Consider the following 27,416-nt stretch of genomic DNA (forward strand, 5'->3'; position numbering starts at 1 on the left):
TACTCCGTGCTCCGTATGAACCACCATATTGGATCATGCAAGATCCTGAATCCGTTGGGCTCAGATGTACTCCCAACCAGGAAAAAGGGGGAGGGACAAAAAACGACAACTGGGGCCATTAAGGTTGACTATGGGATAAAATGGAGCCCTTGATGGAGTTGATGGAGCTGATGGAGACTGAAATGGAGACTCTTGGTTTTCTCCCGTTTCTAGCGCCGTTCTAGCTGTAATTGAAACGGGTTCCGTACGATAACAGTCCCGTTCCATTACTCCGTATAGGAAGCTCGTTTCCTTCAATTCCCGATGCCTTTTTTTTCCCACATTATTTCTTTTATTCTAGAGCGGGATACGGAGTGCATGTACGTAAATATTAACGCATATTAGGGCGTGCTTATAACTTCTTTCCCTTTTTTTTTTTTGGAAAGAGTTAGTCCACAGACGATGATCACCAGTACAGGAGAAGGACAGAGTAGATTTCCCCTATCTTAAACATGTGAAAATGTACTCCGTAGGAGGACCTGAAAGGAAGGCGTGAGAGAATGTCTTGTTTCAATAATGAGAATGGGTGTAACAGAGCAAGCCACAGTGCTAGGATGTAGTGGTGAGATCGATCTAGTGTACTCCGTAATCACGTTGGGAACCGTGAACCTCTCAACGGTAGGCTGCAATCTACCGTACGGTAGATCTTCCAGCCCCCGATTTCCACGAGGGAGACCCAGATTGAGTGCCGACGGGAGAGGAATTTCCTCCTTTTGGCATGGGGTGGACACGGGGCTGAAACACGCCTACGACTCCTCTTTCACAAGCTTGGAAGCTCGTAATGTGTACCCTGCCACAGAGGGTCTACGGAGTACGGAGTAAATGTAGCCATTTGATGAAATGTGTAGGCTCCAGTGTGGCAAATATGAAAGCTGACGCAGATACCCTTAATGACCCTCCCTTTCCAAGATTTACTCCGTCGACCAAGTCCGGATTATGGGGGTGGGGACTTTTTTTAGAATGTTTCTAGATGTTACAATTTGTTCTGTTCTGCTCTGTACTGTATTGTACGGAGTACCTGCGGGCACCAAGGTTCTTTATTGTCTTTACCCAGTTTCCCGGGAAAGAAAGGAAGGGCTAGAAGGTGAAAAGAATGTTCATACGTAACCGAGACGGGATTTCACTTTCAGGCCTCCGTAATAATCCCTCCTTTTGTTTAGCGTATCTCCACCCCCTATGATGGAGCATGGTAAAGATAATCCTCTGTCTTTTTCTTTTTCTCTTTTTTTTTTTTTTTTTCTCTCTCTTCTTCTTTCTTGATCAGCGCGTAAAGAATCAGACAAAGCCGACGGGAATGATGTCCAAATTACGAGATGTTGAATTGACTTCTGATCTGTCTTGTGTCTTGTGAATTGTAAATTGTAGGCAAATTGACGGGGGATTGATTCTACAACTTCCGAGACTTGATTCAAAATTTGCGACTGATCTGACTAGGTGAGTTATTGCACGGGAGACCGCGTGAAAGAACGGATGGCCTTAATTAATAGCCGAAATACCTGGGATCGGTACTCCGTAGGTTGGCTAGGGGATTACCTACCTAGGCATCATATGTCATCCCCCTTGGTTATTAGAGTTGTGAGTATCTTGCTTCTTTTTTTGGGTCTAATACTATTGTAGGAAACTAGCAACCCCAATGGAGACTTACCACGCGAGAAAAGAAAAATTAGCAAAAAATAAATTGTTCGGAGGGATCCGTTTCTCGTTCCTGCGGCTGTTTTTCCCTTTTTTTGGGCTCCACTTATGCACAAAGGCTGCCCGGAGATTTGGTTCCTAGCTTTATAGTGGAGAGCTTCTACGGCTAGTTGATACATAATAGCGGAGAGTTTTGGACTTTTGGACTTGACAGTAGTGAAGACATGGGTTAGATGTATCTCAGATGTACTTGTGATGAATCAGAGGGTACCTTTTTTAAATTGATGTATTCATTTTATTTTAATAACATATTTGGCCTAAAACCGACTAAACAGGTAAGCGTATAGATTAGAAACGTTGGAGAAGAAAGGGGGAACATTTCGCGTTCCTGTTCCCCGGGACCAGGGGACGGGAGAGCCGCTGTACTAAACAAAGAAAAATCCAATAGAAAAATATCTGATAAAGATAAATATATAATATATATAATATATAACATTTTTTTGGAGATTTTATTTTAATTATTGTATATTTGGATTTTATTTTATTTTATTTTCTGATTTGATTTTCAGGCCTTTATTGATTTTCTAATAAAAAAGGATAAAAAAGGATAAATTTAAATTTAAAACCCAATGCTCAGAAAAAACCGTCTATATCAACGTAAATCCCCCTTCCTATTTCCTTTTCAACATACTTGATAACCATCTTTCTACACATCCACCCCCCTACCGCCCTCCTTTCCTCTCCCTTCTCCCTTGCGATACGTCGATTTGAACTTTGTTCGGATCGACCGGAGCCAGTTCCGGAGCACTTCCTCCTTTGCTCCCTTGCCGTATTAAACCTCATATCCCTTCTGCCCGTTTTCTTCGTTCGGATCGCGATTTTTATGGATTCGCTGCAGCCACCCTCGCGCATATCATTTTGAGAATTCGATTTATTCCTTGATTTATTCCATCTCTACCACTCATAAAAAGCAACGAGCTGCGACCTGTCCATCATCTTGCTTTTTCCCACCAGACACTCCATTCTCATTTGTTGGGCTCATTTCGTCACATTCCTGCCCTACGATTCTGTTGGATCCCGCCTTATCCCAGTGGTGATTCTACAAAAGGACCAACTTTTCCGATCCGGACTGCATTTGCATCTATCGCCTGCACCGGTTCTTTTGTCTAGATCTTTTTTTTTTTTTTTTAAAAAAAAAGAAAAACGATTTTTACGGGTGGTTGGATTGGGACTTCTTCGTTTGTCTGCTTGTTTCCCAAATCTATATAAGATCCTGGCGTCGACGTCGTGTTTACTTGGTAAGTCTCTCACTATCTCATCTCATTCCTCACCCTGTCATTGGCGCATTCGCAAATCACTCGCCTATTTCTATCACACAACAACCCAAAAATTCCTACTTTCAGCATCTAACCATGACTTCCTCCGCAGACCTTAATATGATCCTTCGGGACCTATCTGCTTTCAACATGGGAAGAGGAGCTTACGACACGACTGGGGTGAAGAAGCCCGGTGTTCCTCCACCACCACCGAAATAAATCCATTCGGAAATACCCTCGTCATACTCAACATTGCTCTCTACACCACTCGGTCATGTTTCGTATGGTCTGGCGCCCAACAGTGCCTGGAGTTTTTGACGCATATGCGTTTTGGAGTTTTACTTGATTTTGGTAAGACATGTCAACTCCGAGCACACACCTTTGGGCATCCAAACTAACCGAATTCTTAGATATCTGTAACACTATCTTTCTTTTTTCTTGTCCTCATCACGGGCCATACATTCTTCTTGCCTATTCGCTACAGGCATCGCGCGACATTATACCCTTTTTAATTTGGCTCGACTTTCTGCCTTCAGCATTCTCTTTTCGGATACCAAGCGTTGACAACTTTTTTCTCTCTCTTTTTCGACCTTTCATCTCTCGTCTTCGCACATGCGCCTTATCCTTATTTTTCGGGCCTCAAAACCTTATTCCGCCTCACCTCACGTTCTACTTCTCTGATACGATTCGATACCACGGTCCCCATCTCAAAAAGTGCCTTTGTGTTTATTTGTTTCCATTTCATTTGTTTCTCGTTATCTACCGGCGTTTTGGCATAGACGGGACGGAATATTGATTGGGATGGGCTGATACCAAAATCTAGAGCCTCGACCTCAGGGTCAATAGCATGCTTTGATTGTTTTTTTCTTGTTTTACTATTGGATGGGTACTGCTCCCGGGTTTATTTGTATGAGTATTTGTACCATTTATTGTTGACGTTGATGCCCGTGTATTATATTTTGCGCACACCATAATTATCAGCGCTAATGGATCACTATTATTTTTTCTCTACATTCTCCATCCAGCTAGTCTAGACCACTATCGACGGCTTCCTGTACATTTGTAGATGCATTTTGTAACCTCGAGTTTGCAAACTCGTACCCATCTCACGTCGCACTCCGCTGGTACCTGACCGACCGCGGTTGCGCTAGTATCGGGCAGATTTGCTTGCCGACTAATGCCGAGACAGGAACGACAGCCCGATTCTTGATACGGGCCTGGCTGGTGCATCGGCAGATATCTCCCGAGCCTGACCAGGGTCTTTCCTAAATGGAGCCCGACATCATCGTGCAGGCCAGTTGGGCACTAGTCCAATCTGCGACGGTTGTCCAGGTGCCAGGAACATGTTTGCCCCGCGGTAGCCTGCCTTTATTCAAGTCATAGTACCTGTCTTTGGGTTCATTCTTTCCAAGTCTTCATATCCCGACAGCCATGTCCATGTTATCTGCATGTCATCGGTGCAGTGTATCCAATGATGTGAATATCAATAATGCAGGAGATGATCCTAGAGCATCCAATTTAGCTCTTATGTCAGTCTCTTTAAATAGATACGAGAGGGAAATGTAGCATCCATAGAAGTATGAGCAATGCAAATGCAAACATACTAAGTATGTCAGTTGTATACTTCAACAGGCGGGCTTCCCGTGACTGGTGACTGACGACTGCGCTAATCCCAATCGAGGCACCCGTCATCATCATCCACCTCCGCCTCTCCAACTTCAGGATCAATCACTATTGTCTCAGGAACGTCTATACTACACTTTGCATTTCTCATTCCTTGACAAGGATTGAATTAATTTACCAATACGAGCGCAAGAGCAGCGACTTGTTTCCGAGCTCCTGTCTTACTTCTAGGCAGCCCCATTCCCCGAACTGAGGTCACCAGCTGAATCAACCTGCCACCTCATCCGGTCGCCTGATCGCTGATCGATCGAAGGTGAATAACCTACAGAAGGCCCGACTTGTGGTTACTTCAATCTCACTGTTGTTTTGTTGTCTCAGCCATGTCCGAATCAGCGAGCGCAAATGCCCCGAAGCCGAGTAGCAGTGTCAAGCTTGTGCTGCTCGGAGAGGCCGCAGTGGGCAAGGTACTACTCCTCCATTCACCATGTTACACGAATATCAATAGCTAATCACTTCGTGTTATTCGCTCAGTCATCACTTGTCCTTCGCTTCGTCAACGATGATTTCCAGGAGAACAAGGAACCAACCATTGGCGGTAAGATTTCCCCATGGACCTAGCCCCCACAAGATACGAGGTGCTGTTCCTGGCAGATGATATACTTTCTGGAGAACCCAGGAGCAGTGTATTGTGTTCAAAATTGAGTTGTGTCCCCGCAAACGGGCCACTCCAGCCCCTCAAATAGTACTTTGCACTAGGATGACCAACTAACGTCATCTTTCTAGCCGCATTTCTGACGCAAAAATGTTCCCTTCCTACGCGCACGATCAAGTTCGAGATCTGGGATACCGCCGGCCAGGAGCGGTTCGCTTCGCTCGCCCCGATGTACTACCGCAACGCGCAAGCGGCGCTTGTTGTCTACGACGTTACGAAACCCTCTTCGCTGACAAAGGCCAAGCACTGGGTCGCCGAGCTCCAGCGCCAAGCGAGCCCTGGAATTGTCATTGCCCTCGTCGGTAACAAGCTGGACTTGACCAATGATGGAGGAGATGTTTCCGAGGCCGCCGGCGCTGCACAAAGCGAGTCTGATTCGGCCCAGGATGGCGATGAAGGCGGCGATGAGCAAGATGATGTGCAGGATACTGAATCTGGCGATGCCCGCAAGGTGTCGACACGGGAGGCCACTGGATATGCGGAGGAGGAGGGTCTTTTGTTCTTCGAGACTAGTGCCAAAACCGGAACCAATGTTGTGGATGTCTTCACGGCAATTGCCAATGCCATCCCAGAGAGCAGTCTGAAGACTGGTCGCGGTACCGGTGCGGGAACTGGCCAGACTTCGTTGGGTAATCGGTCAACAGAAGACGCACGAGTCAACCTGGGTGATCGAAACGCTGCTACGGCTAAGGAGGGCTGTGCTTGTTAATTCGGGTCTTTCTTTTTCTTTTTGGCAGATGTTCTTGCAATTATTTCCATGGATACAGGCGTCCCTCTTGCTTTCTTTCCCCTTTCATTTCTTGCTTGTTCCAGCTCCAGTGGAGACTCCGTGTGCTCTTATAGTCCACAGTGTGCTATTCCCCGAGAAACACCTCGTTTCAACAATGTGATTAGAGTGTAAAGTGTTTGAAATTTGCATCAGCAACCAGAAATTCATCTCTAGCGTACCTACATAATGAAGAATAGAACACTATGGTCAAAAAAAGGTCCTGGGGTAGTTGCCAACCAAAGGCGAGTCGGATAGTGGATCCCCTTTAGCGGCAATCCACCAACCAGCAATGAGCCCTAAGACGGCCACGCTAAACTAAAACAGGAAATAGCGCACCCTAAGCGAATGCGCCGATCCCACAGCAAATTCCCATTCGATTCAATCTGCGAACCTCCCCTCCGTCGACATCACCACCAGCACTTCCCGCAGCACCCCGTCGCTCGCAATAATGGCTGCCATCAACAAGATCGCCCCCAACTCGCCGTCCCGGCAGAACCCCTCCGAGCTGGAGACCGCGATCGCCGGCGCTCTCTTCGACCTCGAGAGCAACACACAGGACCTGAAGGCCAGCCTTCGTCCCCTGCAGTTCGTCTCTGCCCGCGAGGTAAGAATTGTTGCCCGAGGCTCCCGACATGCGAATTGAATCGTTCTGGAATGGCGTCTGTGAATTTTCGAGGGATTTTCGATGCTCCGGGGTATATTGGTCGGATTTGTGGATTGATTTCAATTCATATCCACCAACGCCAAAAAATCACCAACATGGAGAGGAATCATCAGCAAAGGAGGCAGAATACAAATGGACATGAAAATTTGCAGAGCAAGACGCCATTCCAGGAGGAGTTCTGTTTCTGTGTGCCCGACACTTTGAACCGGACAACGCTCTGACATTATTCTCGCTATTTAGGTTGAGGTCGGCCACGGCAAGAAGGCCATCATTGTCTTCGTCCCCGTCCCCCTCCTGAACAACTTCCACAAGATCCAGCAGCGGTAAGCAACCACCAGCCCTTCCAACACGAACGGGCCAACAAAAAAAAAAAAGCCCACTCCAAATAAGAACAACCCGAGAACTAACACCAATCCAGTCTTACCCGCGAGCTCGAGAAGAAGTTCTCCGACCGCCACGTTCTCTTCGTGGCTCAGCGCCGCATCCTGCCCCGCCCCAAGCGCTCCGCCAACTCGCGCACCACCCAGACCCAGAAGCGCCCCCGCTCGCGCACTCTGACCGCTGTCCACGACTCCATCCTCTCCGACCTCGTCTACCCCGTCGAGATTGTCGGCAAGCGCACCCGCACCAAGGAGGACGGCTCCAAGACCCTCAAGGTCATCCTCGACGAGAAGGAGCGTGGTGGTGTCGACCACCGCCTCGATGCCTACGGCGAGGTCTACCGTCGCCTCACCGGCCGCTCCGTTGCCTTCGAGTTCCCCCAGAGCGGCGCTGAGTTCTAAATGCACATTTAGAATTCATTGTTCACTTTGACTTTTTTTGGGGCTAGGGGCTTGGAATGTGCTCGGTTGATGCGTGGGAGAATGGCATTGTTTCTAGTTTTGAATTGTTGCTGGATTCAACGCCATTGATGGGTTCCAAAGAGATGATCTCCATAAAAAATGCATTGACGGTTTTTTCTCTTTTCTTTTTTTGCCCCCAGTCACTGGTTGCATTGGTTTTTGTATCCGGTGTGAGCTCTGGGTGAGGCGATGGAGTTGAGTTCTCTCTCTATCTCCCGATCTAATGAAGGTGGGATGGAATATCTGATAGTATTCCAATTCAACAATTCCGACTTTTCATTACTTTTTCTTTAGATGGTTTTGTCTGGCTGGGATTGGGATCTAGTCCTGCTTGTAGATTATAAGATTGATTGCCCATGGACCTCCAGATATAATTGTTGATATCTCCATGGTTAAGTCAAGTAGCCCACGTTCTACTGTTATGTTTTACCTGGCAGTATCAAATCGAAAGCTCGCTGGACAATAAATAGTATGTGCATGCTTCTATGAACGGAGGAAAAAAAAACCAAGTACACTCTGGGTATGAAAGGCATAAAACGCAAACCACTCGACGCGAATATGAACAAGACGATGACAATCCCCTATTTGTCTACAACGAAGCCTGAATTCTCCCCACACCAAGCACCATCCAATAAGCCAACTCTCTGGTAACCTTATCGTCAGGCTTAGATCCCTTCCCAACATTCTGCTGATCAAGCTGCGCATCCGCATCCCAGTCCATATGCACGAAGACCGGAATCTCAAGCACATCCTCATCCTGCTTAGAAGCCGCAACCGCCAATACATCCTCGTCATTAGCCTCGGTATCTTCACCACCTTCAGCACTACTCCCTGGCAACGTACCAGGGACAACCTCCAACACAACGGTCGTCCAGTTCCGGCCCTTATCCCAGACCTTGCCTGCCTCGGGGACTCCGCGTAGAACTGCGGACCGGGAGTCACTCGTTAAAGGTGCAGAGCCGCCCTGCAACGCCTCGTCCCAGACATCGCTGTTCGCGCCAATCTCGAACTGCGGAGAGAGAACTGTGACTTTCGTTGCAACGTGGCCTGGGGTTACGGGAGGTGTGGCGAGGGTGATGCGGACAGGGTCGAACATGTGATTTTTTAGGGTAAGAAGGACGTGGATTGGGCGTAGGGGTGGGAGGGAGTTGAGGTCGGAGGTTGGGGCCATAGCTGGGAGCGCTGACGAGGAAGAGGGGGCTAGAGGGCGGAGGGTTGGGAGGGGGATGTAGCTGAGAGCAATGAGGCGGATGCGGAAGCGGGTAGATTGCGGCTTGCTCTCGGGCTTCACGAGGATGTGCTTGCAGGACTTGCAGCGCTTTGCTCGTTTGGTGCGGAGGAGGACTGGGAGTGGGAGGAGATCGTCGACGAAGCGGGCGTCCGGTGATTGGGTTGCGCGCTGGTCTATCGAGGCCACACCATCCCAGCCACATTCTGGAGACTGGAGTCGTGCAATCATGTCCGTCTCGTTGTTTTCTAGGGCGACCTGAAGGCCCTCGCTTGCAGTCAGGGCTTCGCGCATAACAGGTGGCTTGGATTTGGGCTTCTTGTTGCCGCCATATAGCCCGCTTAGACGCGACGAGGATGTGTAGAGAGACATGAGCCGGTTTAGGGCGCCGGGCGATGAGAACCCAAATTCTGAGCTAAGGTGGTCATTTGGCGAGTTTGATGTCTCGGCGATCTGTGTACGGTAAAAGTTTTTCAGGGCTGCGAACCGGGCATCGGTGCCCATTGGAGGTGCAGCCGGATCTTCTTTTGGCGCAGCTTGCTCTCCATCATGCTCACGCGCATTGGATTGCTCGTCAGCCGAGGCGAAGCTAGACAATGGATGTTTCAGATCTCCGAAAGTACGAGAAGCTTGCCTCGAGCGGTCGTGGGCAGCCGGGGGAGTGGAATCTGTCATCTTTTGCAGTTGACTACGGATATTTGTCGGCTTATCAAATTTGATGCCGATGTCTAGCGTTGTCCAAAGACAGTATCCGCAAGACAACACCCACGGACCCTGTTGGGGCCCGTTTCCTGTAGCATTCTCAATGGTACTCACAGCCAGGGGAGCTGTACAAACAGGACAATTGAAGCAATTCCGGCCACATCTATAGATGGGTGCATGTTAGCGGATACTTGAACACAACCGTTCACACCACCTAGTACATACCGATTACCATCACTCCGCACCATACTACTCGGCGTTTCAAACAAGCAGCTAGGACAATACCAGCTCACAATCTCCTCTGTAATACATCGGGGGCATTTGATCTGGTGGCACTCCTCGCAGTAGAGAAGCTGTTCAGGCGGATACAGCGAGAAGTTGGATCGCGGAGAGCGGGGATCAAAGGTTTGCTCCTCATCCTCATCCTCTTCTTGTTGTTCCTCTTTTGCCGACAATTTCTTGTCTTGATCTGTGTCCGCCCGCTCGGGGGTGGTTTCTGCGGCGATTTCTGCGGGGACTCCCTTGACCTCCGCTTCCTGGCTGGGTCAGGGACCGGGGTGTCGGCGCAGGGGCATGATATGTAGGTATATGGGAAAGGACGCGACATTTTGATATGGAGGGGCGAGCGAGATGGTGTGTGGTAACTTTCGAGGCGTGCACTCGGATCAAATCATGCTTCGTCTCTGCGGGGGTCGAGGGCCAAATAGCGTGATGGAGTAAACAGGCTGTCGTATAGCAGATTGGTAGCTATAGGATGGCTTGTCTTTTCGAGTGAAGATATCTTAATTTTCAGGATCCCGGCCTTGTTGCGCCTAATCAGAGACCCTGAGAGGAGCGTGTTGGCGCGTGGGGACGTATTCGAGCAGGGGTCGTAATGGCTCTGCCACGCTCAATGCACTATGCACAAGATGAAAAATATGCACAACTTTAAAATTAAAATTGATACCGAGTCTAGTGTATCAAAAACACCAATTGCAAGAAGTCCACGGTCTGCGGAGAGGGAGCTCTTCCGCATCAACAATCGACGTCAGATCCCGCCATTTTCTGCCCGCCATCGCCGCAAAACCATGGACTTGCATGCTTGAGTGTTTAGAATCCTCCATATCCATTCTACAGCCACAATGATACCTCTACAGACATTTCGTGCCAGCCTCTCAAGGCGATGCTTTACCCCAACAACTACTATCCGAAAATATGCCAGCCAGACGCCCGGTAACCCAATGCTCGAGGTCTTCAACCGCAAAGTCAAGCACCTCCAAAAAGATCGGGCAGGCCGGAATGTCGAAGAGAGTCGAAAAGTCGATTACCTGAAAGATGAAGTAGCAATGCGGCTATGTGAGCGCTTACTGGTAAGCCATTGAACGACTCAGGCACAGAAAACAAGTGCAGAAGAAGAAAAAAGACACATCCACTAACAAGAGCTTCTCTCGCTGTGAATAGGACATTAAACGTGACTTCCCAAACGTCCTAGATCTAGGCGCAAACAGTTGCAACATCGCCCGAGCTCTCACATCCCCCAATATCGACTCAATCATGCCGGAAGGAACCATCACACCACCACTCTCGAAAAAGATCTCGAAGCTGACATGCGTGGAGACATCGCGCGCGCTGCTCCACCGCGACGAGGACGATCCGTTTAACAAGGAGATCAACATCCAGCGGGATGTAATTCCGGACTTGGAGACGTTGCCGTACGCACCGAACAGCTTCGACGCCGTGCTCTCGTCGCTCTCGATCCACTGGATCAATGACCTGCCCGCGCTCCTGGAACAGGTGAACACAATACTGAAGCCCGATGCGCCGTTTATCGCAGCCATGTTTGGTGGCGATACGTTGTACGAGCTGCGCGGATCGCTGCAGCTGGCTGATATGGAGCGGCGCGGTGGTGTGAGTCCGCATGTGTCACCTCTGGCGGATGTCAAGGATATCGGAAGCTTGTTGGGCCGCACTGGGTTCAAGATGCTTACTGTTGATGTTGAAGATATTGTGGTCGAGTTCCCGGATACCTTTGCGCTTATGCAGGATTTGCAGGCGATGGGTGAGGGTAACGCAATCATGAACCGTGACTCGGCACCACTTTCGCGGGATGTCTTGCTGGCTAATGAGGCTATATATCGTTCCCTGCATATGGAGGAAGGTGCACGTGGTATCCCGGCCACGTTCCGATTGATCTATATGATTGGATGGAAGGAAGGCGAGGGTCAGTCGCAGCCGTTGCAGCGTGGCAGCGGTGATATTAACCTTAAGGATGTCCTTGAGGGCGGTGACCTTGATAAACCATGAAGAATGGAAACAAAAGGGCAAAGAGAAAGAGCCCAACATTTTGTCACAGTATAATAATGTAAAACTACGCTTAAAGCGACACTGGAGAGATATCATCCACAGATGTATGGAATGCAAACCAAGCCTCTACCAAGAAGATGAGAACAAAAAAAAAACAGTCAGAATGTAAATCATAAGAAACGAACCTCCATCCGATGCTGTTTTCTCCGCTCAAACCGTCCTACGATCAGTCATGACCCGCACAATCGAACCAGTACCAGCAATCTCCACAAGTCTCTCGTGCCAGCTCAGCAAAACGCTCATCTGCTGACCACCACCACCTTCACCCAAGTTGCGAGCCTGGATCTGGGAGAAGCCTGTATCCTGAGGCGAAACCGACTTCTTCGGCGACTGGGCACCGCTACCAGGAGCAGCCGAGGACATTCCCTTGTACCTGTAAGAAATAAATCAGCAATCAAATCTACGACTTTCCACCAGATGATTCCTCTCCTGGCAATGAAATAGTAGTTCCACATACAGGTACTTCATCAAGCAATCGGCCCGCTCAGCCCCGCCATCCCCGCTGCACACGCCCTCCAGAATGCGGGTCATCTCGCCCTGGCGGATACCCTGCAGCACATCGATGACGGTAGCAAGATGCACCTCCTTGGCGCGGTCGTCGCCGCCCAGCGGCGCCGTGTCGAGGACAGTCCGCAGAGCACCCTCTGGGTCACCGCCGCGCAGCATCTGGCGCACCTGTGTCGCAGCATTGGCGGCATCACTGGCGCTTGCGGCTTGGGGGAGTGTGGCGGGGAGGAGGGATTCCATGGGGAAGTTGGCCGAGGACTCGGGGTCCAAGGCGTCAATGTTGATGGTGCGGTAGTTGATTTGCGACATGGTGGCGGTTGGGCCTTGATTGAGTGCGGAAATATAGGGGAAATAGGTCTTGATCAAGTTGGTGGCCAAGCCTGTTGAGTGGGTTTGGTGTTGAGGGAGCTTTGAGCTGCCTGTTGATCCGTTTGGTATATCGGTGCGGTGGGCGGAAGCGGGGAGATTAGTGACGTGGGAACGTCTCCGAATGGTATGAGATCCAATGGGGATAGAATAAAAGACCAGAGTATGTTTGATAGAGACAGAGATCAGATTAACTGATCACAGATAAATCACAAGGCGAGTCGACAGGGCAATGCGGAGTCAATCGGGGAGTCCACGGGAGATGGAGCTGGACACTTGGTAGACGGGGTGTTGGGGCCTGAGGCAGAAATATACTGACTTGAACCCAGTTGTCTGGAGGCTCTTGGGTCTTTAATATTGAGTATTCTGAGTAAATACGCTACTGGGTTGCTCGGGATTTTCCATGTGGAGAGAAGTAAATTTTCATGAATAATGCAGAAATATCGTTTTTTGATGGGGATATATACACATCTTCTATCAAACCCAGTTCTTTATATACAAATAGCATAACAATAAAATATCAAACAGCCAACCAAATACCAAAAACACCAACGCTAAAATGACAACTAAGGAGAGGTCGTAATTGTGATAGGAGGAACCACGACATGAGGAGGCGTGGTAGGACGCTCAGGAGAGGCCTTTTGCTTGCTCGGTTCAAGGCTCTCAGGAGCTTGTTCGGGATCATCAGAGTCTGTGGGCTGTGCGTTCAACTCGACATCGTCTTCTGACTTCCCCTTGTTGACGACACGGAGAGTGAAACGCTTCACAGGCCTAAAGAAGGACCTGATACCACGACCAATTACCTTGAACCCTTTAGAAAGAGGGCGCAAAACAATAGCCATGCCGCCAACAATGGCATTAAAGACAAGCCCGAAGTGGTAGTCTGGGATAAGTCGGAGCACGATAGCCCAGGGCAAGCAAGCAATAGAACAGATAATACAAACACCCCAGAGGGTGCCGCTCAAGCGAGTCACGTTGAAGGCCTGGCCGCCCACGTAGACGATCATGATTTGACCGCCGATCATGATGGCGTTGATTCCTAGGAACCAGTAGTTGCGGAACATGCCTTCGAAGATATTGAACTTATTGTCGAGGCGACGGTTGTTGAATTCGTTGAAGATCTGCATCCACACGAACGTGTTGAACACCACGGTGGCGAGCTGCTTCGCGCGCAGCTCGGGTTCGGAGCTGAGATGGGCACTGAGGAGCTTGTCGCCTGCGAAATACAGCATGAATGTGATGGCTAGCTGGTATATAGCTTGGCCGAGAATCATCTTCCACATGGTCAAGGTGAAGAGGGAGGCGTGTTTGGGGACAGGTTTGCGGTCGAGAATTTGTTCAGTCGGGGCATCCGTAGCTCTGTTTTTCCAGAATGTTAGTAAGAAGTCCAAGCAAAAAATAAAAGAACGAGCAGAATAACTCACAAGGCGAGAGCGGCGAAGGTATCCATAATAAGGTTCACCCAGAGCAGCTGCACAGCAGTCAAAACGCTTGCGTTCTCACTGCTGTAAACAGATGACACGAAAGTGAGTATCACAGCCGTGATATTGACCGTGACCTGGAATTGCAAAAACTTGGCGACGGCATCATTGACAGCTCGTCCCCAGGAGATCGCCGTGATAATGGACTTGAAATTATCATCCAGGAGAATAATCGAACTCGCCTCCTTAGCGACCTCAGTACCAGCAATGCCCATAGAGAAGCCAACATCTGCAGTGCGCAAAGCCGGGCCATCATTAGTACCATCACCTGTGACAGCGACCGTTTCACCGAGGGCCTTGAGCCGTTCGACCAAGATCCGCTTGTCCTCGGGAGATGATCGTGCCAGCACTTGCAGGCGCGGAACCACTTCATCCATCTCCGCGTTTGTGAGTTGACGGAACTTAGGACCTTCCATAACCAATCCATCTTCCGTCTTGATTCCACAAGAAGTTGCAATGGCGGTGGCAGTGGCAACGTTGTCGCCAGTCACCATCTTGACCTGGACGCCTGCTGAGTGGCATTTACGAATGGCTGACGGGACTTCAGGACGAAGAGGGTCTTGGATACCCACAACTCCGACCCAGGTCATATCATGGAAGAAATCCTCAAAGTTCGCCGATGCATCTTCAGAATGTTTAGCTTCCGTCGGGGGCCAGGTTGCGAAGTCCTTGTAGACCATGCCAATTGTCCGAAGAGACTTGTGAGCATAATTGTCAATGATCTCCAGGAGGTTCTTCTTCTGTGCCTCAGAAAGATACTCCACATCGGGTCTCTCTTTGGACATATCAATGTTGACAATTTCCGTGGTGCAAGCACCGACCATCAATTCGGACGCTCCCTTGACAAGCAGTCGGTAGCCAACACCAGGAACACGGTAAATAACACCCATGCATTTTCTGGCGGAGTCGAAAGGAATCAATTGGACAATCTCAGCGGAGCCACGCTCCGAGACGATATCCATGCCCATATAATCTCGGGCTAACTGAAGCATCGCCACTTCAGTCTTGCTACCGACAAAATCAATAGAGCCGTCTTTTTCCTGTTCAAAGGCAGTCGAGTTCAAAGCGATGCTCTTGATGATCAAATCCTTAATGGGAGGCGATAATTTCTGGGAAGCCTCGGAAGTAGTCATTGAACCCTCCACATCTTCGTCTTCGGTTCTCTGGCTGAAGTCTTGATCCGAGCCCCAGGTTCCGGCTACAACAGTCATTTTGTTCTGTGTCAATGTACCGGTTTTATCAGAGCAAATGACAGTAGCATTTCCCATGGTCTCGCATGCACGAAGGACACGGACGAGGTTGTTCTCCTTGACCATTCGGGTAGTAGCAAAGGCCAAAGCTAGCGTTACGGCCAATGGAAGACCCTCTAGCAAAGAACATGAATATTAGTATAGTTCAAATAATTGTGCGAAACACCAGCGCTTACCTGGAATAGCGACTACAATAACCGTGACAGCAACAATAAGAATATCCACAAACTCTTTGCCTTTCATAGCACCGTTCCTTTCCGGGTGATTAGGAAGGTCGGCTACAAATCGGAAGAGCAGAACGAAGAACAGGATGCCAGCAGCTCTGCAAATTATTATCAGTAACCCGTCACAAAAGTAGGAAGTAAGAAATGTCAACTCACGCTGTACCTAAATATCCAATCCAATCCGCCAGCTTACCCAGCTTGACCTGAAGCGGCGTTGGGTCATTGGGGGTTTGTAGCGACAACAGTATCCGTCCATAGGTAGAATAAGGTCCAACACTGGTGACAACATAAGTTCCCACACCTTCGAGAACCTTACTACCGGAAATCAGGAACGGGTCGAGCTTCTTGGTTGCCTTGCCGTCGACAATCTGCTGCCAGACTTCATGACCGGGCGTCTTCTTCATTTGATCCGACTCGCCGGTAGCGGAAGACTCATCGCACTTCACGCCGTAGCCTGAAACCAGTATGCCATCCGCGGGGATGGAATCACCTGCCTCGAGATGGAGGATATCGCCGACCATAATATCGTAGATTGAAAGCATATCGGTTTTGCCCGAGCGGGTTACTTTGACTTCACGGTCATCGTTCTGTTGGGATGTTAGCTGTTTTGACTCTCCAGATTGATAGGGGAAAGACTTGCCCTTTTGTTGAGTTTGGCAAATTGTCTCTCTTTTTGCCAATCGTTCGCAGCTGTGACCACTGTGACAATCAAAATTGCCACGCAGATGGCGACACCTTCCACCCAGTCGACGCCTGAGCCTTCTGACACGGTCTCGTATATCCCCAGGGATAGTGAGACCACGGCGGCGATAGTCAATAATATAATGATTTTGTCGTTGTAAGCAGCCCAAAATAATTTTAGGAACCCGGTTGATTTCCGAGCGGGTAGTTTGTTCCGACTGAAGACACGAATGCGGTCTTCGAAGGGTGAGCCACTACCAGATGACGCCGGCACCGGCGTCGAAGTGACAGGCTTTGATGGAGATTTCCCAGTAGATGTGTGTTGTGCCGAAGGTGCCACATCCTGGAACTCGACCTTACCCTCCAGACGCCCTTCATCTATTGACAAACCGGCATTTAAATCTGTTCGCAGACCGCGCTCCAGACCCTGCAATCCACCAAGGGCATGGAATGCAGCCAAGGATTTTGGGTTCTGCATTTTGTTTAGTTGACCGGGAGAAAACGCAAACCGATTATCCTCCACTTGAAAATCAGATTCATTCCGGGGATCCGGTTTCAATGCATCCGCCAGCGAAACATCGTCGTATACATCTTTGGAAGTATGGGCCGGGTCTACTTCGGAGTTCGCCCGGGAGCGAACCATAGTATCTGCAGAAGAAGCGAATGAGTCCGCCCGCGGACGCAAAGTATCGCCATCGATCGACTGTGACGGTCGATGCGAGGCATTGTGGACCATCAGACGGGCTGGGTCTGGATTCCACGCCATATCAGGTGAGACAGGTGAAGTCGGGCTGTGGTTTAGATCTGTAGGACCTGACCATGCGGAAGAGGCTGTGGATATAGATCGCTGCATGAAGAAAAAAAAAAGAAAATGGGATGATCAGCGAAATAGTTCAGGCGTGTATAGGATGGCTTGGGTAACCAACCTCTCTGCCCGAAAAATCTGTCACTATAACAGGACTCAACAGTGAGCCCTGATGGGAGGAGTCGTTGTTTGAAGACATAGAGTGCAGATCGCACGGGGCTCCGAAAATATTATGCGAGTCAAATTAAAAAGGAGCTCATGCAGATGTTCATGTAAATACGCTCTGATCTCAAAGAGATTATCTCGTGTGTCGTCGGGGTTGCGAGACCTTGTTATCTTTTTCCCCCTCTCAATGGGGCTGTGTCCACGGGTACCACCCAGGATGCCCAGATATGCCGAGGATTTAGTGTCAATTTTTTGGCAATCCGCAACGAGGGTTGTAACAAATAATGCCAAGTATAAGAGGGATATATTATCTCCACTTGAGAGAATTGGAGCGATCGAAAAAAGTAAAATATACTCTCCAAGTGGTGCCAGAATGTGACACTTATTACCCCGGGAACAAAACACAGCCCCCTTCCAAGGTTGCAAGCGGCAATGTTTGTCAGTTAATAACGGGGGGCACCTACGGAGCTCCGTATGGGATGTGATGTAGGAGTAGTATCTTGTTATTAAAGGCGGCGAAGCCTGATAGGCATACCCCTAAAAAGCTGAGGAATGTAAGCGCCGGGCTTCTTTTTCTCTAACTCTAGCCCCGTTTTCTTCATGTCTATGCTACATGCATAGTTAAATTCTGAGATCAGCGGTTGTGGAATAGCGTTACGCCAAGTTCAGGTATCCAATGTGATGGCGTTGCGATCAAATTGGGTTTGTCATTGTGGATTAGGTCAACTGCTGCGCCTCGCGGAGGACCCAATCATTGGGGCATATTTTCACCTCGACTTATTGTGTTTGTATTGGCATTATTGTTTGACCATGGACATGGGCGCAAGTAAGGAGGCAAAGACGAATCTCTTTGCATCATGGGGCTTGATCGTGTGTGTTCTAGGTTGTTGCGGACGGGGTAGGTGTCCACTTCATGAGCGGCTAGACTGTACGCATCATAAGCACGCGGCACCGCTGTCCGAGCCTATCAAGGCACACAGATATGATTTGATTTCGAGAGCCACTAAGCTGTACATAATACAGAGTAGTTACTTCGTGGTAACTTGATGATGGGGTCTCCGGGTGAAAGGAGGCGTGGAAGACAGGGATGGAAGATCTCCATGTGGCGTGTTTGTGGCGGTGCGTTAAAAATGTGGCGGTGCGCCTCATACTATAACGGGAAGCTCATGAGCTCGAGTATGACTTAGGAGGCAAGAAACATCACCAGCTTGATGATGGAAGGGCAGTGCAATAGGTGGCAATGATACTAGGTGAGCTCACTCCGAGAAAAGGCTGCCACAAGACTTCTGAGTAGCTAGGCAGAAGCACTCGTACTCGTACACAATATCTAGGGAACCGACAGTGGCTGTAAAAGGAAGTACAGCCCAAATCTGGTCTCAGGACGCGTCAGTGTAGATAAAGTTGAGAAGAGGTTAATGTTTAAAGTCCCATTTGACACGAGGTTTGAAGAGTACTTGCGCCTGCGCCTGCGCCTGGTTCCAAATGTAAGCCGTCAAAGCTGGGCCTCCCCTTCGACTATTTGACAGCCGACAAGCGTTTTCTTTGGAGGCGCCTAGTTTTGCAAAAGCATCAGAGGAAACTCATCTCTTTCGACTTGTCAGACATTTAGAAAGAAATATCTAATCCAACTACAGCAGTAGTTAGTCTCAGACGGCAACACGATGGAAGTCTCATGTCAGATGAAGTGGTCCTACAAGAAATGACATTGATCTGCAATAATATTAGCCTCACCGGCTCTGCCACGTGGTCAGCATGCATAGCCATACAGTGGGATTCGCAAGGTGTGTTACACGGTTGGCGAGCACCTGGGCAACCTTGGAGTAAGAAGTCCAAAATGCGAGCGAGGTCTCTACCAGGAGCCATCTATGCGTATGGGAAATGTACAACGTTTCATATGTGAAGCTCGATAACTTTGCATTACACTGAGTATCCGAGCTAACACTATTTAGGCCTTGACTCATACACCTAGTCATACGAAGAGAGCAAAGTAATATATCCACAACGATCCAAAAATTAAAAGTTAAGTGGGAAGATAGTGAAGAGAAACTAATTTGAACAAGAAGTAAGAGAAAAATAGGAGCAGAAGAAAGAAAAGAGGAAGAAGGGGGGTATCAATAGTGAAAAGAAGAATATATCAACAAAATGACAATGAAAGACAGGAAATGCGTTTTTACAACAGCACAAAGAGGTAGAATCGAACAGAAAATAATAACAAAAAAAAAAAAAAAAAATAAGGCACGATCGGGGACAAGCCCCGGAGTCCGATGTCACAACAGAGGGCTTGCGCCCCCACCCATCACTTCATTTCCATCATTTCACATATCCCACATTGCAACATTGCCAATCACTGATCAATCACCTCAGTAAATCGACTGCTTCGACTCCCATCGAAACTATGTAAGCTGCGGCCAAGCCCATCCGGCCGCGGCGGTGCACAGGGCATTGCACTCTGGGGTTGCGCAACTGGGTGGGCAGGGGTGACAGTGATGGGAGTGGCAACGTTAACCGAGTTGGAGATAGGAAGGTGGACGAGGTTGGGCCGTGTCGGTGGGGTGGGCTCCTCAACTTCACGGGTGAAGTTGGAGTCTAGGGGACTGCCAAATTGGGAGGTAGGGGGCGGAGCATAGAAAGAGGGCGATCCAATTGGCCCGGTTGCTGGGGAGGTGGCAGAGAAACCTGGTGCGGTGGGAGAATCGCCGTCCAGTCCACCGCCATATCCGTCTCCACCGTGAGTAAAGACGGGAGGAAGCTTTCTGCCGGAAATCTTTTGGAACCCGCGTTCGCTGGGGGCAGAGTCGGCGGTGCTTCCAGAGCGGGCTGTTGCCGTTGACTGGCGCCAGCGCTTCATGAATGCGGGGGCGAGGTATGAGGCTGTGAAGAGGGGATCGTTACTTTCGCGTCGTTCGACAATTTCTCTAGACCCAGCCGCTGCTCCAGCCCCAGCCCCAGCTGCTGCGTCACCTAACATTGCTGGACGTCCCGTTTTCCCCATAAAGAGTCCTCGACGGCGGAGGTAATAAAATAGGAGAAGAATGATGAGAGCGACACCGGCAACTGATCCTATTACACCGCCCACGATTTTAGGTGTGTTAGGATTGGTTGTCGAACCCTGCCCCGAGACATGCGTCTCACTTGCAGTTGGCGCAGTTCCGGCACCAGTTGCTGAGCTAGTTGACTCAGAGCCTCCATATACATCTGACGAAGAGGTTGCATAGTTTGTGCTGGAGGTCGAGCTCATCGATGAGCTGGAGCTGGAACTGGAGCTGGAGTTGGAGCCGGAGGTAGAACCGGAATATGACCAGTAAGTGTGCGCCTGGGATGATGTTGTCGTAGCAGAGGGCGTAGAGCTAGAATGAGTAATGAGACGAGTCGAAGTCCATGCAGGCGAAGTGATGACTGTAGCTGACGCAGATCTTGATGCTGACGGAAGTCCACTGGTGTTTGTGGAGGTGGTCGAAGAAGTTTGAGTGGAGTTCGTAAAGCTGCTTGAAAGTGACGTCTCGGATAGTGGCAACGTCGTCGGCGAGGTCAATAGCCCTAAATCTATAGAGACACTCGCAGCCACAGTCGCAGCAGCAGTTGCAGCAGCAGTTGCACTCGCAGTCGCAGTCGCAGCCAAGACATCCGAGCTCGGTAGAGTGTCAGTGGCGTACGCAGAATCCGATATCGTCATCGGAAAGTCGGTAGCAGTCGACTGAAAGGGTGCCTGTGAGCTAGCATCGACTATCTGCAATACAGTCTCGATACTAGTCGGGTCGGCGGAGGTCGTCTCATCCCGCTTTTCGAGCAGTGTATCAGATTCGTTCATACCATGTTCAAGACACAGAGAGTCTTTCGAGTCGCAATTTTCATCCGGAAGTATATCAGTAGCGGGGAGCATGGGGGTTTGAAATGCACCACCCTCAAGTAAATCTGAGTCCACCTTTTGTTCATCCTGCTTGGCTTCCCGGCGGCGCCTAGCACTAATTAGATTGCCGATGCGCGAGTGACGGTGATGACTATGAGCCATGTTGACAATTTTTCCATACACGTCCACGGTCAATTGCCAATCGCATACAATGAGATATCACGACAAAGTAATAAAACAAAGTATGTATGATCCTCACAGAGGTTGAGCTTCGCAGGATTGCGAAGAATGGGGTCGATAAGGTTAATGTAAACGAAAGAGAAAAAAAAAAACACGTTCTAGCGTGCGCACAGTTGGCATGGAAAGATTGATAGATCGTCCGAGGAAAAGAATGACCCGGTTGACAGTATTGAATGAATGGATGCTGGCAGAAGCGTAGCCAAACGTTGCGATCAACAATCAGAAACAATCAGAGCGTAGCATGAATAGCAGCTCAAGAATATGTTGATATAAGGCGCACAGTTAGGTGGAGGGAATGGCAATCGTACAAACGACTAAGCGGAGTTAGTATGGATTTTATTCCATTGGAGCACATTGCAGCCCCACGCCATGTAAGCAAACAGATCGAGGGCTTCGAACAATTTGATACCAACACATACCTGGAGTAAACGAGTGACAAAAAGAGCGAGATGAAAGAAAGAGAGTCCAGTCTCATGTCCTAATCCATTGTGTTTTGGATATCTGGGACCAAAAGGAGAAATATAGAGTGTTTAATAGGTCGAGGCAGCCAGCATGTCAGACGGATGAACTTTTGAGGGCGGTATAGTCACACTGGGACAATTCTCAGTTGTCCAGAGGGAAGGAAATGTACATGAAATTGCAAAAGCCCCCGAAAAAAGAGACCAGAAAGAGACCAACAAAAAGACCCCAAAGCGATGAAAAAGCAAGACACACGAAAGAGAAGAAGCGAAATGGGAAAATGATGGAAAAGACCCAGACTGGACCAAACAATCCCCTATCGAGGCCTAGTCTATGCGACCCGTGTTAGTGACGAACTAGGCTCGGGGGCCGACAGATCTTTTTCTTTTTCTTTTTCTTTCTTTTTCTATTCTTTCTGATTTCAGGGAGAAAAAGATATCTGAAATGGAATTATGACAGTCTTCTTTTTTTTTCCCCCTCCATAGAAAACAAAGAAAGGGAAAAAAATAATAATAACAGTTCTCAACGCAGGTACACGGCCAGGTACAGCCAGGTACCGCGAGATCAACGAATAGAAAAGTTGACAGGGCCCGGATGAGGTTCTGGCCAAGATAACTAGTCCGGTTTGGGACTAGGGTACCATGCAGGTTTAATTATCATCTTTAGCGTATTGACGGAGTACATATGGACATATGGATGTTGTAGGCAAGGGACAAATGGTTACATGCATAATTACTATCTACGGAGTACGGAGTAGAAGGCCATGTTGACATGTTGACATGTTTATGTTTATGTGATTCAATATATCCTGAAAATATTAAATCAGTTGTGTGTTACTCCACCTAATTCCACTTTCACTTTCCGGAGTACGTTGTCCTCCGTACTAACGGCGAATCATTTGCCGATCTCATTCTCCATAAACCTATTTTAAGCCGAAGTGTCAGACCACTGTCTCTGTTTCTGTCTCTGTCTCTGGAAAAATAAGATGTATGCATTGGACTCCATATCTACGTGCTCGTCTTATTTGACACCAATAGAAAGAAGACAAGAAAGAATAAAAGACGCGGGGGGTATTAGTAACGAGTCTTTCTTTCCTCCTCTCGGGGCCCAGAACTCATTTTTCGCTTAAAAAGTCTCGAGATCATCGCCCGGAACTTCCTCTCCTTCGGCGGGGATCTCGAAGCCGTCCTAATGGGGGCGCATAAGCGTCAGTTTGGGGAATCTTCAGCGAATAGATCAAGGGAACGGACCTCGGTCGAGTATAGAATGCCTTGGATGTGCTTAACAAGCGTGTCTTCTTCCTTTTCAAGCTCGGGGTCGGCTTCAATGGCACTCTGGAGTAGCAGTTCAATATCGCGCAACTTGGCAAAGTAGAAGTCCCGCTCCTTCTCTAGTCCTGCAATCGCTTCCTTTTGTGTCGAGATCTCCTGTTGCAGGGCAGCAGTGGCCGCTCCACTGGCCGCGGTGGCAACCCGGGGACGGACTGCGCCAGTTGTCGGGGTCACTCCACGGCGTGCGCTGCCAGCAGACGGGGCGCGCGAAGCAGGTCCACCAACGGAAGCAGGTGCGCCGGAGGCCTTGCGCCGGCCGACGGCGTCGTATTCACCACCGGGATAGTGCTGATCCCAGTATTTCTTAACCCACTGGATGAACTCAAGGTTGTCCTGCATGCGGCACTTTGTGAGGGACTGGACGGGGATGGGCTTGTTGACGGAATGACGGGCGAAGACATCTGGGTGATGGAATATGTTAAAAAAAAAAGGGGGATCGTTGACCGATTTGGAATATGCATTCACATACTCTGAAGAACCTTGAAGTTCTGGAGGTAAGCATATTCAGTGTTCACATTGAACTTGACCCGGGACATGGGAACATCCACTGAACAAAGAGACCAGTCAGTCAGTATGTTCCACAACCCAATACGGAACCGCCCGTCTCTCAATTATTGCGCAAGTCGTAGTCATTACATACTGAAAATCGAATCGAACACCTGGCAGAGGGCAGCACTATAGAGAGACAAGATAAGAGGTTAGCCCATCTGATCTATACAAAAACAAAGTTCGCCCCGCGGGCCGTTTAATGTCGGGGAGAGAATGTTGATCAACCATACCCAGTTCCGCACTGCTCAATCTTGGTAAGGTTCAGCTGAAGCAGGTTGTTAAGCCATGCCAGCAGCTCCTGTCTGAAATCATAAATCGATCGGCGGTCAGCAAGGCCATATTGGTCGCGAGATGGCGGGGAATAGGAGAAAAGCCGAACCTGGATTCACCCATGATGGTGGGGTAAAATGGTTATCAATCGAAACGCTAAAGCGAAAAATGAGACTGGGATAAGCGCTAAGCGGAAAGAGAGTCGGATGGAGATATTACACTGCAAGACCAAGACTTCTTGTCAGTCTCTGCTTGTGTGGTTGATGGGAAACAGCAGAGGGATTGTTTTGATGCTAAATCCCACGGATCACACTGGCGCTAGCCCACTTTTTCTGGCGAATCACAGATGGATTAGTTAATCAATGTCTTGGTGCCTGAGGTGTCATGGTATACCTGAGGTATCATATCGTAGACCGAAAATATTACCTCGGCGCATGAAACTATTACATTGTCGAGTGAGGTACAATTACATCGCAACAGGTCAAATCTCATATGTCATATCTCCCAGCATGGCCTTAGCTAAGGATATCAAGTTGTCGCCTCATGCATCGCTACTTAACCGATTGACCGCCGTGTCTACCGCCTTCCCGGCTGCCATATTTGACACATTAGACCAGCAGAAATGGTCGATCTATTGATCTTGTACTCCGTAGGTAGCAGCTGTCTTGACACCTCAGGTGACGACCTAACTCTGTAGACGTTGGAAATTGAGGCTATTCTAACGATATAAGATATAAAATAATACAAGCTACATATGTAGACATAGATTTTACACTGGTGTTATGTGGATGTATAAATATAACAAAGAAGAGCAAGAATGTATTTTGCCAATATTCCAGCCTGATCCAATTTGTACCCAATACGAAAAACCTCATATCCAACTCCCACTAGCAATGTATAATAATGATGACCAAGCAATCCCAAACGGGAAGAAGCAACGCTGAGAAGAAGAACAAGCCATATATAAACAAATGCAAATAGATCACTCCTCCAACAGGTCGATCCCGTCTAGACCATATCCAAAGTCTATAATGACAGCCCGGGAGTCTTGGCTCGTCGCAACAATGCGTCTATAATCGGACTGCACGCTCAGCATCCAACTTGTGGTCCAGCCCGGGAAGTTGATAGACAGGTCACCCGTATCACGATCGAACACCTTGACGCTCATATCATAGCTACCGCTAATGATCCGCTTATTTGCGCTGTCGAGATGCAAAGATCGGATGAGGCCTGTATGCCCATGAAGCTCGTTGACGAGCTCGCCAGTGTTGGCATCGAATTGATAGATTATACGGTCGTTGCCGCCAGTGAGGATGGTCCGGCCATCATCACTGAATTCGACACATGCGAGGCCACGGTCTTTGCTGGTGAACTCTTTGACGCATTGGCCTGAGATCACGTTCCACATCTTGGCAACGCCGTCACCGCTGGCTGACACGATAAGGTCACCACGTAACTGCACAGCATTCACTGGCCCTTGGTGACCGTTGAGCTGCCTCAAAAGCTCACCGGTATTTCGGTCCCACACACAGATGGTGGTATCCTTGGAGCATGAGACGATGTAGCGGTCATCGAAGCATACATCAAGCACACCGGCGTGATGGCCGGAAAGACGACGAATTGGTCGGTAGTCGTCCTTGATGTCATACACGATACAGGTAAAGTCCGAAGATCCGGTGACCATGATCTCTTCATCAAACTGCAGGCACAGGATTGATGCACTGTGGTATATCGATGCTTCCTCCAACGGTGTCGTAATTTCCGTCGTCTCATCCAGAGTGGGCCACGGTGGTGTAATAGTAATGAATGGGGAAGTCCCCGTGGCCTGGGCGGTTGGATTGTTCACTGGGCCACGACGGAAAGTCCTGGCCGCGGGTGGTCCAATAATTTTCTTGCATGACCACGGATAGTGTGCGTCCCACACACGAACCGTCCGATCACGGGAGCCGGTAATAATTTTGTTCCTGTAAACTGGTTAGCAGTGCACGGCATTAAAGGATCAATGTTAGCTTACTCGTCAAATTGAGAGCAATAGACGCTGTCCTCGTGACCTTGAAGATAAATGGCTGCAGCCTTGCCAGCCGCCCAGCGCTGATCGAGAGCGCGCCGAACAAGAAACTTCTTCTTCCAGTCCTGGTACGGGATTGACTTCCCTAAGCCAGATGATAGCTTCAACTTGGAGGCCGTCTCGCTTGCTGGCCGTCGGCCATATGCATTGCGGAATACGTGCTTCCAAACATGGGAAGAGGACGCACCGAACCAGGTGCGAGACACGAGCTCCACGTTCATGAGGGAATCAGGGTCCAAATATGATAGAATGTGGGATGTAATCTCAGCCGGAAGCAGAGCCACGGGATCTGAAAAACAAGTAAATTAGCAAAACAGGCCCGCTGCCCACTGGGGGGGTTCATCCTTACCGAGTCGCATAACGGCTAGCAAATCGGTGTCCGACACGTCCGATCGATCGCGAAGGTCAATACAAATACCACTCTCCGAGTCCTGCGGAACTCTCAGATCAAGCATCTTGTTCTCCAGCTCCACCTTAGCCATCCGCGCAGCCTCTATCTGTTCATTCTGCGCCGCGGCTGCGGCGCGTGCCGCTGCACCTGCGGATTTGTGATTCGGCAGAACTGGAGGTGCCTGCCCACGGCCCGGAATAGGGGCAGGAATCGAGGCGGTGGGGGCATAGAAACTATGCAGGGCAGACACACTATTCAAAGAAGGGCGCCGATTGACGCTATAGCCTTGGTGCCAGTATGGTTTTGTTGATCGGACATCCCAGCTGCCGGAGGCCATGCGCTTATGGTTTGCATGGCTCGAAACATGGTGATAGTAACGGTCTTCGTCGTCATCAACCAATTTGACGTGCTCGGCAAGAGGAGTTGTTTGCTTGGAAGGCTTGTTGCGAAGACTGACGGATAGACGGCGGCCGAGAGCGACTAAACCATCCACAGGATGCTTCAAACTCGAGAAGCTTTTGGCACCACGGCGCCGCGGAGCTGCGTTCGGGAATGGGTCTATCTCTTCCACGACGGGTGCGTGGTCATCTTGGCATATTTCCATCAAGTATGGCTCCTCCCATGTATCCAAAGCCAGCTCTTTTGACATCGGGGCGGCATGACCTGCAGTGCGTGGCCGTGGACGAAATGACAACGAGGCGCGTCGCCTTGTGGAGGTGGCGTTGGTCTCTCGTGGCAACATGACTGAAGTTGGTGTATCGAGGGCAAATTAAACAATAATTGGACAAATCTGATAATATGTGACGGCGGTGGTTGGGACAAAGAATGACGGCTTTTTGTGAGTCTGGTCTATTTATCGTCTGTGGACCGATGTGACGTTTTGGTCTTGTGGGTTCTGTGATATAAGTCTAA

General features: G+C 49.3%; 9 protein-coding genes across 9 annotated transcripts; 3 read left to right on the forward strand and 6 right to left on the reverse strand.

Moving 5' to 3' along the window:
- Positions 1-4,990: 4,990 nt before the first annotated feature.
- Positions 4,991-6,031, forward strand: N7487_004960 (Rab family GTPase; the record flags this gene model as incomplete). The annotated part of the gene is made up of 3 exons (XM_056872707.1): positions 4,991-5,074; positions 5,142-5,205; positions 5,394-6,031. The coding sequence occupies 3 exons, from the start codon at positions 4,991-4,993 to the stop codon at positions 6,029-6,031; spliced, it is 786 nt and encodes a 261-aa protein (XP_056730427.1).
- Positions 6,032-6,277: 246 nt separating this feature from the next.
- N7487_004961 (40S ribosomal eS7 domain-containing protein) lies at positions 6,278-7,548 on the forward strand (the record flags this gene model as incomplete). Its single annotated transcript, XM_056872708.1, has 4 exons — positions 6,278-6,337; positions 6,423-6,695; positions 6,996-7,078; positions 7,174-7,548. 4 exons carry the CDS (start codon positions 6,278-6,280, stop codon positions 7,535-7,537), a joined length of 780 nt encoding a protein of 259 aa, XP_056730428.1. The 3' UTR covers positions 7,538-7,548.
- Positions 7,549-8,186: 638 nt separating this feature from the next.
- On the reverse strand, positions 8,187-10,134 carry N7487_004962 (putative dynactin Arp1 p62 subunit RO2; the record flags this gene model as incomplete). Its single annotated transcript, XM_056872709.1, is given in 3 exon segments — positions 8,187-9,690; positions 9,753-10,063; positions 10,081-10,134. The coding sequence occupies 3 exon segments, from the start codon at positions 10,132-10,134 to the stop codon at positions 8,187-8,189; spliced, it is 1,869 nt and encodes a 622-aa protein (XP_056730429.1).
- A 502-nt stretch (positions 10,135-10,636) lies between these two features.
- Positions 10,637-11,810, forward strand: N7487_004963 (uncharacterized protein; the record flags this gene model as incomplete). Its single annotated transcript, XM_056872710.1, has 2 exons — positions 10,637-10,876; positions 10,968-11,810. Exons 1-2 carry the CDS (start codon positions 10,649-10,651, stop codon positions 11,808-11,810), a joined length of 1,071 nt encoding a protein of 356 aa, XP_056730430.1. The 5' UTR covers positions 10,637-10,648.
- Positions 11,811-11,949: 139 nt separating this feature from the next.
- On the reverse strand, positions 11,950-12,699 carry N7487_004964 (actin-related protein 2/3 complex subunit 5 family protein). The gene is made up of 2 exons (XM_056872711.1): positions 12,328-12,699; positions 11,950-12,243 (listed from the first exon to the last, which is right to left on the reverse strand). Exons 1-2 carry the CDS (start codon positions 12,684-12,686, stop codon positions 12,021-12,023), a joined length of 582 nt encoding a protein of 193 aa, XP_056730431.1. The 5' UTR covers positions 12,687-12,699; the 3' UTR covers positions 11,950-12,020.
- Positions 12,700-13,309: 610 nt separating this feature from the next.
- Positions 13,310-17,145, reverse strand: pmcB (putative calcium-translocating P-type ATPase(PMCA-type); the record flags this gene model as incomplete). The annotated part of the gene is made up of 5 exons (XM_056872712.1): positions 13,310-14,102; positions 14,168-15,590; positions 15,651-15,796; positions 15,855-16,285; positions 16,396-17,145. The coding sequence occupies 5 exons, from the start codon at positions 17,143-17,145 to the stop codon at positions 13,310-13,312; spliced, it is 3,543 nt and encodes a 1,180-aa protein (XP_056730432.1).
- Positions 17,146-19,693: 2,548 nt separating this feature from the next.
- Positions 19,694-21,358, reverse strand: N7487_004966 (uncharacterized protein; the record flags this gene model as incomplete). Its single annotated transcript, XM_056872713.1, has 1 exon — positions 19,694-21,358. One exon carries the CDS (start codon positions 21,356-21,358, stop codon positions 19,694-19,696), a length of 1,665 nt encoding a protein of 554 aa, XP_056730433.1.
- Positions 21,359-23,020: 1,662 nt separating this feature from the next.
- On the reverse strand, positions 23,021-24,168 carry eb1 (microtubule-binding protein BIM1; the record flags this gene model as incomplete). The annotated part of the gene is made up of 6 exons (XM_056872714.1): positions 23,021-23,083; positions 23,146-23,627; positions 23,696-23,773; positions 23,867-23,901; positions 24,006-24,077; positions 24,155-24,168. 6 exons carry the CDS (start codon positions 24,166-24,168, stop codon positions 23,021-23,023), a joined length of 744 nt encoding a protein of 247 aa, XP_056730434.1.
- Positions 24,169-25,027: 859 nt separating this feature from the next.
- On the reverse strand, positions 25,028-27,246 carry N7487_004968 (F-box/WD repeat-containing protein; the record flags this gene model as incomplete). The annotated part of the gene is made up of 3 exons (XM_056872715.1): positions 25,028-26,009; positions 26,060-26,402; positions 26,463-27,246. The coding sequence occupies 3 exons, from the start codon at positions 27,244-27,246 to the stop codon at positions 25,028-25,030; spliced, it is 2,109 nt and encodes a 702-aa protein (XP_056730435.1).
- Positions 27,247-27,416: the final 170 nt, after the last annotated feature.

This window comes from Penicillium crustosum (assembly GCF_028827405.1).
Source record: "Penicillium crustosum strain IBT 35664 chromosome Unknown utg000002l_segment0_segment0, whole genome shotgun sequence".
Lineage (NCBI taxonomy): Eukaryota > Fungi > Ascomycota > Eurotiomycetes > Eurotiales > Aspergillaceae > Penicillium > Penicillium crustosum.

What these genes read in the sequence shown, in the direction of transcription:
- N7487_004964 (XM_056872711.1), bottom strand. Translation starts at nt 12,686, where the DNA reads ATGTCGCAAATCAACTACCGCACCATCAACATTGACGCCTTGGACCCC. An exon ending in GATTGCTTGATGAAGTACCT is followed by an intron (nt 12,244 to 12,327) that starts GTATGTGGAACT and finishes TATTTCTTACAG; the next exon opens with GTACAAGGGAATGTCCTCGG.